The 12,478-nt window shown below is 36.0% G+C and overlaps 1 protein-coding gene across 1 annotated transcript in view; it reads right to left on the bottom strand.

Moving 5' to 3' along the window:
• Positions 1-150: 150 nt before the first annotated feature.
• LOC117179588 (protein obstructor-E-like) overlaps positions 151-12,478 on the bottom strand; it is a 26,740-nt gene continuing 14,412 nt past the window's right edge. The window contains exons 2-3 of the mRNA XM_033371549.1: positions 4,234-4,644; positions 151-1,169 (exon numbers count right to left, since the gene is read on the bottom strand). Coding sequence (XP_033227440.1) covers positions 859-1,169; positions 4,234-4,644 — 722 coding nt within the window. The 3' untranslated portion in view covers positions 151-858. The remainder of the gene's footprint in view (positions 1,170-4,233; positions 4,645-12,478) is intronic.

The raw sequence follows: 12,478 nt of genomic DNA, 5'->3' as shown, positions 1-12,478 counted from the left end.
AAATCATTTTTAAATAGTTCATATTAAAATCGGAATCGCGAAAAAGAAATTGTTTGACATGAAAGTCAACAGGGATTTCCAAATATTAAATTCAATGCGCATCTGTGGCTTCTGTGTAAAAAAATAAAGGCGAAATAATGAAATGCTTGATTTAGGCGTACGAACAAAAAATATACAATATTATACTTTATTTCCATGATTCTAAAGCTATGATTGCATACATCTTCGTGAGCAGATGGAGAGAAGTATTTACATTTCGATCGGCGATAATGATAAACTAATGTTAAGGTTGTAATAGGAGAGGAATCTAAAGTAGAAAACTCTATTAATATACTTAATTGGTACTGAACGAAGGTAATACCTTCAATCGATTATCTCATTCTTTTAAAAGAATGTCCTATTCTGGGAGAATTCTACAATAAACATCTCGTACAATAATCGAGGAAAGTATAGATTACAGAACTTATAATTAATTTGGTAAAAACTGATAGATCTGCTTCAGAGACAACAGTTATTATCAAAGAATGAGTTATTGAACAAGGTGTACACACTTTACAAAACCGTTCCAGCAAATTTTTTTCGGGCACTTTGTTAGGATTTAAATCTATATTAATCGTAAAAATGCATTCGAATGTACAGAAGAAACATTTTAAATATATATTCTGTTCTTTTACTGAACAGATCTATCAAATAACTTTTTTTTACCGCAGTTGCTAACTAGGACCGAAATTTCCCATCTTCAGGTTAAACAATCCTGTTGTCTAAAATTCAAATGGGAATCTTAGCCCTGAATCCTTGTATATTTGATTAATGTCTAACATTACGAAATAACGATACTTGGGGTATTAGGAGGTGGTATTAGTTTCTATTGCGAGGTCGAACTGGGAGGGGTAGAGCCCCCGATGGAAGGGAAGCTACGCCAGGTGGAAGATTTTCCTCTTCAGGTTCCTGTTCGTTTCTTCCGTCGGGTAAATCGCCCTCGAGATTTGGTGGAGTAGTCGGAACATCGCAATCTTCTGTTGGAGGAACAACACATCTCAAGGACCTCCTGTCGAAGACTAGCATGGCTGGACATCTTTGCAGACGAGGATATCCTCCCTGGCACTGCCAATATCTGTTGCACGATTTTCCAAGAGGCACGTTTCCATTTGCGTCGTCATTACAGAGAGCTAAAAAATAAAGAATTATTTATCAAAATATTCATGTAAGAATCTAAAATTTAATATTGGTCTATGCAACGCTACAAACTTACGCAGCCGAATTAACGAAATTTAAATAAATCTCGCTAATTCAGACTTAGGTATCTCTAAATCTGAATCAGCGGAATCGTGCGCTCGAATGCATAGGGTTTGGGTACACTGAGATTCTTCAAAAATGGTCTATTGCGGTTTTGAAATATATATGGATGACTGCCGAGAAGTTGATAGCTTTAGGACTTCAAGTGCCAGTCATTTTTCACTTATCTCTTGATAATGAATTTTGTCTAAAATAATCTCAGTGTAGCACGTACATGAAAGTACAAATTACTTAATTTTAAAAATTTTAGACGACATCGTATAGAAATAAGAAATAAAAATGTACGTAAAATGCCATCTCACGAAACTCCCTTAACCTACATATTTTAAATGATAAATTGTTAAATAATACATGTTAACACCATTTTTTAAAAATATTTGTGTTTCAAAGATATCACTTATATTGAGTTGAAAAAATAAAGATGAAGTTAATTGAATACTAACAAAGATTTTTTTATATATCAGAATCGAGTTACCAACATTGACTCTAAGTAAACGTTATTAATGACAGGTAATATTTTTTATTAAATATCCGGTAACGTTCCATTTTAATTTATCATCAAAATTTTCTAGGTGTTTTAAAGTTTTTTATTCTAGAAAATATCGATGGGTTCTACGAAGAATGAGCTATCTTTCCGTTACCGTTAAGAATTGGGCTAACTTCAGTTTGCTAAGTTTTCAGGAGGTATAAATAACCTATTATTTTTCGAAACATTTCTAACCAATTAAAACCTCGGTAAGATTGCAGAATAGGGGCGCCACCTCTATTTTGACAGCAGAAATAATTTTTTTGGCAAAAAATTATTAGAATCTTTAGTTGAATGATAAATGAATCGGTTTGATAAGGCAATCATTTAAAATTATTGTTACTCTTATTACTATGATGTCTCAAATATGGCTCTATCGCGATATATCGGAATGATCATATTTAACGAGGAGTTAGAAATGGGTAGTGATTTGACCAACATTATTCTTCTTACTAGTCATAAGGGTGCCTTCTCGCCCCCACGAAACGTTGGAAAAGGGCAGGGTTTGGAAAAAAATTATTTTTGTGACCTGTCAAAGGAGTGTTTATGGCCGTTTGTGATGTCCCTATTCTGCAATTGCACCAAAAACTCCAGAATTTTGTATTACAGTTTATAATGTAATTTAGTTTCCTATAACTTTCAAAACAAGAAATTTAAAAATATTTTTATTTATTTTAAAGCTTCTACGTGTTTACTAAATTTCATATAAAATGAAGTTAACCTAATCCTAAACGATGACGAAAAGATAGCCTATTCTTCGTAGAAGCCATCGATATAATGATCTAAAATGGTTAGTAAAAAGTTTAAATAGCTTTAAATTATTTACTTGAAAAATGTGAATAAAACAAAATTTTTCAATAAAAAAAGTTAATTAAAAAATAGTTTTTATGCAATTGAGATCTTTTAAGGTTCTCAGGCTCATTTAAAAGGGAACCGTTTTTTTAGAATCTTCATCTATTTCAAGGTTTAAAGAGCTTGTGGAATTATTCTCTTCGATTTCTAAAGCAAATCTAATTATTCGATGGTATGAGATAAAAACAGAAAGTATAAATTTGAATTTATCACATAGAATAATTAAAAATGAGTTATCAACATGACATCTATGTGCTAGAATTTCAAAGTCGATTTTTGAGAAGGCATTAAATTCTAAATCTTGCATTACTGTTTCAGATAATTTGGCAGGCATGGGAGATTCTATATGAGTTTCAAAAGATTGTTAATAAAGAACATTATCAAATTTAAAAATGGTAGAATTTAATATATGTAAAAGGCCTTTTTTAATTAATCGAAGGGTATCTCAGTATAACGACTAATAAAGCACCATCAGTCTTCTATATATATTCTTCAAAACCAATATAAATACAATTTTCTGTTGTAGCCTACAACTTATAAATTTTCTTTTTTTATACACTAATTTAAAAAATAATTTATAGGCTTGACAAAATAACCATAGACTCTATAGAAATTTAGGCTTCAAAATGTTGACTCTTTAAAAATCTGTTTTAGATTTAACTCAACTTAAGTGTGCAATGAAATGCACCAAAGTCTAATGAAAATTATCTTTTTTATCTTTATGTCTAGCGGTCAAATGATGCCATTAAACATAATAAAAATGGACACAACGGCTTCCCGTTTCCGAGGTAACAACTGCTTTCCTCGAAATTTCCGCTTGGGATATTTTTAAATGTATATTCGAAAAGGCGCGACGAGAACGTACATTGAATGTTAATTAGTGCCTCGCTTTTATACATGTATGTACTTCATACTCGCATGCAGTGATTTCCCACAGATCATTCATCTGACTTCCTTTCAAAGGTGAAAACTCCTTCGCTAGCAAACCTATCTACCTGAATTTATCATTATAAAACTAACAATTTAAAAATTTGCTGTAATTCTCATTCTTTTTACTCGTGAGAACAAGCGATAATAATCTATCTGTGCAATTAACTCCTTGTCAACATTACGAAACAATAAAAAAAGCTTTCAAAAACACTATATTATTAGGAAATCAACCTAAATTAAACATATCATTATTCAATTATAATTCATGAAGTTCTTATTTTGTATTTTTTCAGAGTATTTCGGATAAAAAAAGATGTTTCTAATTTCCTTCAAAAATATTTTGTTATACAAATTAAAAACGTCTAACAAAGAAATTAGAATAACAAATATGAAAAATAAAAATAAAAAACTATAAGTTTGTTAATTATCACCGATAAGAATTGCTTTTATAAATGTTAAACCTAACAATTTTAACTTTATGCCTCAACAGGACTTTTATTTATCCCAAATTCATTTTACGTAACTGGTACAATATAATTAAATATAATTTAGAGATATAATTTTAAAAAAATTATATTTTTTATTTCTTTAGAACTCATTAATAATGTTCAATCATTGACTATACTTACGATGTTTTTGGCACCCCTCAACATTTTCTGGCCAATCACAGGATCGCGCTCTCTCGTTGTAAAGAAGACCACCGATACAGAGCTGTTCAGTGGCAGTCCCATTCCAACAAGTCCAGTACCTTGTGCAGGAAGTTTCATGACCAAAGATACCATAGAGCCAATCACAATGTTCCACTCCTATTGGAGAGTTAGCCTGACGTTTTCCATCACAGTAATTGGCCCTCCAGGGGTAATCACAACCTTCTGTCACACCCCTGTGTTTTCCGGCAAATACTAATCCATTTGGACAATCAAAAAGCTCTGGGCGTCCATTTACACACTCCCAGTATCGATCACAATACTCGACGTCACCTACTACTCTCGCTTTTGACTGGCAGGGGTCTTCCTGTTGCTGCTTCTGTCCCTGGAGTCCTAAAATAAAATGTCATTTCAATATGGTTCTTTTAGAGCTGATTTGGTTTCCCAAACGAAACTTTGAATAATTATTTTTAGTGGCGAGGGATTATTTTGGAAAAAGGATATAAATGGAATATTGTAGGACAAAGAGAAAAAGGAAGTAACCAAAGCTTTTATATGAATTTTCCTCACATTATTTTCTAAAACGTTATGATATTATTTTCTAACCATTTTAATCCTATTCCTTTATTCAACAAGTATGTTCTTCTTTATATCTGAAAGTATCAATAGGGTGCTAGGTTATTTAAGAGACCCAAAACCGAATGTTAACAGAGACATATTGGTTAGCTTATGTTTAGAATAGAGTTTGTTTATCACAAATTCACACAACTCCCTAGTTAGGCACCCTCAGTTTATGCTGTTCTTAGAACTTGAGGCCACGGAATTAGGTGATAAGTGGAGCACAAGACCGCTTTCTCAGTCAAGCGTGGCAAACAGCTCGAGGGCAGCACTCTCAGCGCATTAGTGACATTAGTTTGCTTAGGACCTCAAAAGCCAAAAGAAATTATTCAATGGCCCTACATGTTTACATTTGGATTTCTGTGACATGTATGATCGACTTATAAAGTGCAGATATGAAAACCACAGTAAGATTGACTTTGCCGTTGCGGTTGAGAAACTGCAAGGGCTAGTACGAGACACAAGGGTCCCCGGTAATAAGCTTAGAATAGAGGAAAATTAATATTTTTTTATTTCAGCGCAAAAGTGAAAATTATTTTATTATTTTAAATGCGCGATTTTTCCATCTGTCTAAAATGCCGCAATAAGAATAAGATACCTCCTAAATTTATTCACTTCTATTTCCATAGCGATCGCCACACAGTTTTCTATTGGTTGTGTATACAAAGCCGGTACCGGTAAGAAAAATTTGTCGGTACCGGTCAAAAAAATGACCGTCACCGACAATTTTTTTGCTACTTTTTTTTTAAAAAGCATATTTTAAGGATATAGCCTAGAGCGCGCAAAGAAGATATTAAAAAATGATTTTTTTCCCAAATGTGTTTACTGTTATAGTTCGATCCTCAATATCGGCCATCTTGCTAGTTTGTTTCCCAGACTAAAGCCTTGGAAAAATGTTATTTCTTTGACCAGTAACAGAGGTGCCTTCTAGTCCGACAACACGTTGTTGGAAGAGGGTAAGTATTTTGATCAAAATTATTTCTGTTACAAGACACAGGGGTGCCTTCCAGTCCCCCTCCCCATGAGATTTTTAAGAAAAGTTATAAAAATTTGACTTCCATGAGTTCCTTGGTTCCGTGAATTTCACGAATTCTGTGAATTCCTTAAAGGTGTAGCCTACATGCAAGCGTAAATTATTTCTTTGAACAGTCATTAGGATGCCTTTCCGCCCTTACGTTGCGTTGGAAAAGAGGTAGGAGTGCGACCTTACATTAATTCTGTGACCAGTCGTAGAGGCGTCTACCCGCCCCCACGGGGCGTTGAAAAAGGAGTAGGAGTGCCACCTTAAATTATTTCTTTAACCAGTCACTAGGGGGCTTGCCCGCCCCCACATGACGTTGGAAAAAAGGTAGAGGTGCGACCTTAAATTATTTCTTTGACCGGTCATTAGGGTGCCTTTCCGCCCTTACGTTGCGTTGGAAAAGGAGTGGGAGTGCGACCTTACATTATTTCTGTGACCTATCACAGGGGTGCCTTCCCGCCCCCACGTGGCGTAGGAAAAGAGGTAGGGGTGCGACCTTAAATTATTTCTGTGACCAGTCATAGGGGTGCCTTCCCGCCCCCACGTGGCGTTGGAAAAGGGGTAAAGGTGCGACCTTTCATTATTTCTGTGATGGCAACTAACAATGTTGCCGGCGCCGGCAGGCTAGACACTACGTTCCTTTAATTGCATGAATTCCTTGAATGCCATGAATTCATTGAATTGCATGAATTTATTGAATTGCATGAAATCCTTGAATTCATTGAATTGCAGGAATTCCTTGATTGTCATGAATTCCATGAATCTCATGAATTTCAAGAATTCCATGAATATGCGCAATCTGCCTCTACCTTGCTAGAAATATGCTTTCTGAAAAAACCGGTAAAAAATTGTCGGCACCGGTAATTTTTTTTACCGGTACCGACAATTTTTTTATTACCGGTACCGACAGTGCATACACTTCTTTTTCTATTCTCCCGAAGAGAACGTGTTTTCAATATATTTAATTCCTTCTAATTATACCGCTAACGCACTTCACAGAGATATATTTTATTCCTCAGAAGTGGTCATATTTTAATTTCATTCCATTCCTTCTAATAAGTTCACAAAATATGCGTAATAAGTTGTTTTAATTCCTTTATGCGAAATGCAAATTCTAAAATTTTAATTCTCACCAATTCAGCTCTGCCTCTCTGGAATTAAAATTATTTAAATTCACGCATTTGCATAGATTTCTTTTTTGCATTTTTTAAGACGTTTAAATAAATTATTAAAATATAAATAGATATAAATTTGAATATTTTTCGAATATACAAGTTATAAAAAGATTTAACAATGAAAAATAGGCTAAATAAATGCTTTCGTTAAATTTTACTAAGTCGATTGAGAGGAATAGGATTTGCACTTTTTCTGTTCCCGATAGGGGATTTTTAGATGAAGGAAATATCGCGTATTCATAGGAATACAAATTCTTAATTTTTCTAAATTCAACGCTTGTTACAAGGTCATAAGAAGTTATAAGGGGCGCATGGGTAATTTTTGAGGAAATCATTGTTAGAAGGAGAACTAAAGTGTGTATGGCATAACAGTTGCAGGAAGAACGAGTGGTTATGCTTGATGGATTAATGAAATAAGCGTGGCCGTTGACAAAAAGAAACAAGCATACCTAAGAAAGCTTAATATTTTAGGTATTGGCTGTGGCGAGCAGTTAGTTCAGAAAACGATTATAGAGACAAGCACAGGAAAGTAAAAAAGGCTAGTTCGGGAATTTTTAGAGAATTAAAGAAGAAAAATTGAGAAAACAAGTATATTCAGGTAAACTAAATGGTAGCGTACCCAGAGGCAGACCGAGGAAAGAATAGTGAAAATTCGTGAATGAGACGCTGTGTCGAAAGGATATAAAAAACCATAAAAACACAAGACCTTTCATGAGCAAATTTATGGACGTAAAGGAAGCCAAAGTTGTATGCCAGGACATGAAGGTGTGAAGAAAAATAGTTTAAAAGACTGTGTCGTGTAGAGTGTCGTGCAAGTACAGTAAAATTCGAATATTGCTTGTTCGCCTAAGGCGAACACGCCACGACTTTGGAGGCCACGAGCATTAACCAGTACACCTCGAAATCTAAGTGAGGAAAATAAATGTAAGTAATCACGCTCTGCGGTTCATTCAAACCTAAACTCAAATAAATTATTAATAAATTAAATTGTTGTTTTTCCAATAAATATAAATGAAATGATCATAAATGTCAATTTAAATGTTTGGAAGTTAATATTTTTCAACCCGTTCAATTTATGAATTTGGAAATTTAATCTCTAGGAAATCACATTCTGTTTTGATAATAAATGCATTATAAAAATATATCAGAGACCAATTTAAATAACATAATTTTGGAATGAAGTAGTAGAATGAAAACACAAATTGAGCAGTGCTCCCAGCGAGAGATCCTCGCTCAACTGAGCATGCGTCGAACTGAGCATCTCATTAGTTGCTGTTCGCGCGCAGTTTAAAATGCTAAAAATATTATTTTTATTGTTTTTTTATAAATAATAGCATATAAGCTTATAAAAATGTCCACTAGATTGAGTAAAAAAGGAGTAAATGAATTCTGTTAAAAACAGAAAATTAAATTTGTTTTCAGAAAAATGTTAATAAATCGTAAATTATAGGTCATTTTCCAATCCTTTTCGTTTTTCAACTGACAACTGAAATTTTTTGAAAAACATTTGAAAATATCAAGTAGCAGAGAATATTTACGTCAAAAAATATAATATGGTTATTATAAATAAATGTATGGTTACTTAAAATTCTTTTCATTAAAAAACAACCTTTTCCTGGCAACTTATAGCAACTACAATAATCTTGCGTTTATTAAAAGTACAATTAAACATTTTTTTCTGAAAACTGTTCTTTACGTGCCCTTACTACATTAATTTTACCTTAAAAAACTAATGCCCTTATAAATAAATTTTTTCAGTTGTTACTTGTACTATATATAAATTTATGGAGGCTCTAAGAAACATTGAAACCTTTTTTGTAATTTGCAAAGATTGTGGTGTTCGTCGAAAGGAGAGGACCATTCACTAGTTTCGAGTTTAATTTGCGATATTCATAAACGTATTATAATGAGACTGATCGGGTACCGATCGAGCACCGATCGGGAGTCCCGACCTGGCCCCGACCTGGGCGTGTGTTTCATGCGCGATCTGGCCTAGATCGAGGCCAGATCGAAATTTCTGCGCGGGGATAGGCCCACGTGGAGTACTTGTGTATACACCGTGACACATCACGACTTTGTCAACGTCTTTGCCTGGAGAGTGGTTGCTAGAGAGACTAATCAACCATCTGGTTCAGAGCAGTTTTACAGAACTAACGATTTACTTAAATAAACATCACAGGAATTCTAGATTAAAATAAAAATCTATACCTTCCCCTGCCCTCTTAAAAATCCTAGTACATTGCCATTTTTCACTATTCTCATACAAACTTCTTGATCATAGGCAATATAACGAGGCCAGAACCGAGTGATTCACGCTTATCCCGAATGGATTTGACTTAAGTGCATGTGATACTTCGTCGTGTGGTAAATCGGTTTTACTTCGCTCGGCTTTTGTTTTCATAAAAATAAAAATGTTTAAAAGCTGAATTCGGAGATGCTATAAAATATTATAACGGACATCCCTGGACTCTTTTTTTAAGCATGATAAAAAATGTTATTATGCTAAATAAAAATTGCATGCATGCGCACTAATTTAAAGTAGGATCATTTTTCAGCTCTCTGTCATTCCGATAATGTAGGTCTCTGTCGAACCGATACTGTCGGTAGCAGTTAAGAATAATTGTGGAAGAGAATTTTAACACACATAACCTCAAAATAAACACCCACACACAATTTAGCAAATTAATTTTTTTTTAATTAACCCACAAAAAAGAGTCCGGGGAGATCAGTTAGCATGTTCGCTACCTTGTTGCAAATTTTTAAGACAAAATCTTTATTATTGTAGAAAAAAGCCAAAAGCATCTAACGCTGATAAAGTCGATACAATTTCCTAAGTATCACACACATTAATCAAATGTCGCAAAACTACATTTTTTTAAATAAACTTACAAAAAATGAGACCGGGTCCAAATTATAATCTTTTTTACCATCTTTACTTATTTAAAATTCTGTTTATTTTTTGAAAAATGTGCTCCTTTTCTATTATTTTCTATCATATTCTTCTTTAGAACAATACGACGATCCGGAAAAAGTCACACGACATTGACTGATCCTTTACATTTTTGTGGAAGATGCCGTGCATCCTCTTATCAAGGAGCTGTTCACGGAAGATTTTCTTTTGTGCTTTCTTAAGCCAGGCTTTCAGGAGTGAGTACTCGAGATAGATAACGTTTGATGTATTTTACTCACCCCTAATACTAAAGTTAATTCCGAGTGTATCAGCAGCCTCCTCCGCTATTTTGAACAGAAACGCTCCTTTGCCCACTTCTTCGTCCATGGGACTACTCCAAATGAATAGAGTAGTACCGGGACGGCAAGCATGTTCGTTGCAGATACTTTGTTCCTCGCCGACAGTTCGGAAGACCAAATCTGTCGGATGAGACGTTTTTATCTGCTTCGGAGAGTATCCTTTATAGATGTAACATCCTGAATGCGGTTCTGTGGCACGCCCAGGTATATGTAAGCCTCTCCAGCGCAAAGGTGTCGTATGGCGCTTCTATCAACGAGCTCAGGATCTTCAGGGATGCCATTAAGTTCTCCTCGCTTCAAATAAACCTTGACGCATTTGTCTAACCCAAATTCCATTCCAATTTCCTTAGTATATCGTTCGACCATCCCCAGAGCTAGATGCAGTTGCTCTCTGTTTTTAGCATAGATTTAAAGATCGTCCATGTAAAATACATAAGTGACCTTGTACTTTCGATCTGCAGGTTTGCCGCACAAGTACCCGTCGGGATGGCGAAGTGCTAGAGATAGTGACAATAATGTAAGGCAAAAGAGAAGTGGGCTCATGGGCTCGCCCCAAAAGACACCTCTCTGAAAGGTGACCTTGTTAGTTGTCAGACGATTTTTTCCAGATGAGATAGTAAATCTGGTTTTCCAAAGCGGCATCAATCTCTCTATGCACCTAACTATTTGCGGATGAACCTTCAAGATTCCCAAAAGACAGATGATAAGTCCATGGGAGGTCGAATCGAAGGCTTTCCGATAATCAATCCAGGCCATCGGTAGGTCACGCTGGTGGAATGCTGCATCTTTTCAGACACATCTATCGATGAGCAGGTTCTCCCGATATCCGGCTACGCTTTTCTTTGAGCCTCGTTGTTCATACATTTCTTGTCACACAGGCTCAATTGCCCGAACAATCCTATCATTTAGGATAGATGTAGATATCTTATAAAGTGTGTTCAGACAAGTTATTGGCCTGTAATTCTTCGGGTCAGCTAAGTTGCCTATTTTCGGCAGGAGTATTGTGCGCCCTTCCTCCAACCACTCTGGAATCGGCTCTTCCGACTTCAAATATGAGGTGAAAATACGGGCTAAATGCTGATGGGTTGAAGGAAACTTCTTCCACCAGAAGGTTTTGATACAATCTGGTCCCGGTGCGGAATAGTTCTTTATCCCTCTTAATACTTTTTACACCTACTCGGTAGTGATGGGTGGGCATTCTTTATCAGGTGTTATGAGGGCAACACATAACTCCTTGAAGCTATTTATATTTGCTGAGTCTTCGTCCAGTCTATGCTGAACTTCGTAGATTCTCTTCAAAATACTTTGACCTCCTCTGGTTTGGGTGGGTGTTCGACAGTAACTGGAGGGTCTTGGAAGAGTCGAGATGGGTCAGCGAGAAACTGTTGATTTTCCCTGACCCACCTCTCCCTCCGCTCTGGACTTATCTTAGCGTCAGATAGTATCCTAATTCTCTCAACAATATGCTGCCTGATGGTCAGCAGCTTTGACTTGTTAAGTGTGTGATAACGGGTCCGGAGTTCGCGCGCGAACTTTCGGACCTTGGCGGTAAAATTCCTGCCAGATGCATTCGTCTTTTGGTCTTATGATTAACCGTTGGTTTTGTTTTACGGTTCGCATCGGCCAAAGCGCTCGCTGCATTATACACACAATAATTGATAGCCCAGAGGTCGGATTCTCCGGAAAAATGTCAACGAAGCTCGTCATCCATTTCAGCCAGATCTTTAGGCTTGAGAAAAACCTTGGTATTGATGTTTCTCCGGGTCGTAAAGCATCGCTCTTCATCTATTGGATGCCTGCCTGCGGTTGGTCTTAGTGTCGCCTCTCTTTCTCTGTTGCCAGCTTGTTCTAGCTGTGGTAAAGTAGGCGTTCCGCTTGCATAGCCCCTTTTACGGAGTAGTTCAGCATGGCTTCGCAGACGTTGCTGCGAAAAGTGCGATAGCTCCGGATGTTTCTCGCACCACAGAGCATGCAGCCATGCCATGTAACCCAGTTCAGGGGCCACACTCGCATCGTAGCACTCTAGCAAGTCGAGATTCAGTCTCTCCGTCCACCCGAAGGTCGTGAGATACCGCCGATCCATCGCATTGAATCCATTTTCATTGGCCACCCCTGAACAATTGTCCGAGACTGGCTATTTATTTTTGTGATCATATTCAGCAGA

This window comes from Belonocnema kinseyi, chromosome 9 (genome assembly GCF_010883055.1).
Source record: "Belonocnema kinseyi isolate 2016_QV_RU_SX_M_011 chromosome 9, B_treatae_v1, whole genome shotgun sequence".
Lineage (NCBI taxonomy): Eukaryota > Metazoa > Arthropoda > Insecta > Hymenoptera > Cynipidae > Belonocnema > Belonocnema kinseyi.
The sequence above is the reverse complement of the archived record's forward strand: the minus strand, read 5'-3'. Positions and strand labels throughout refer to the sequence as shown.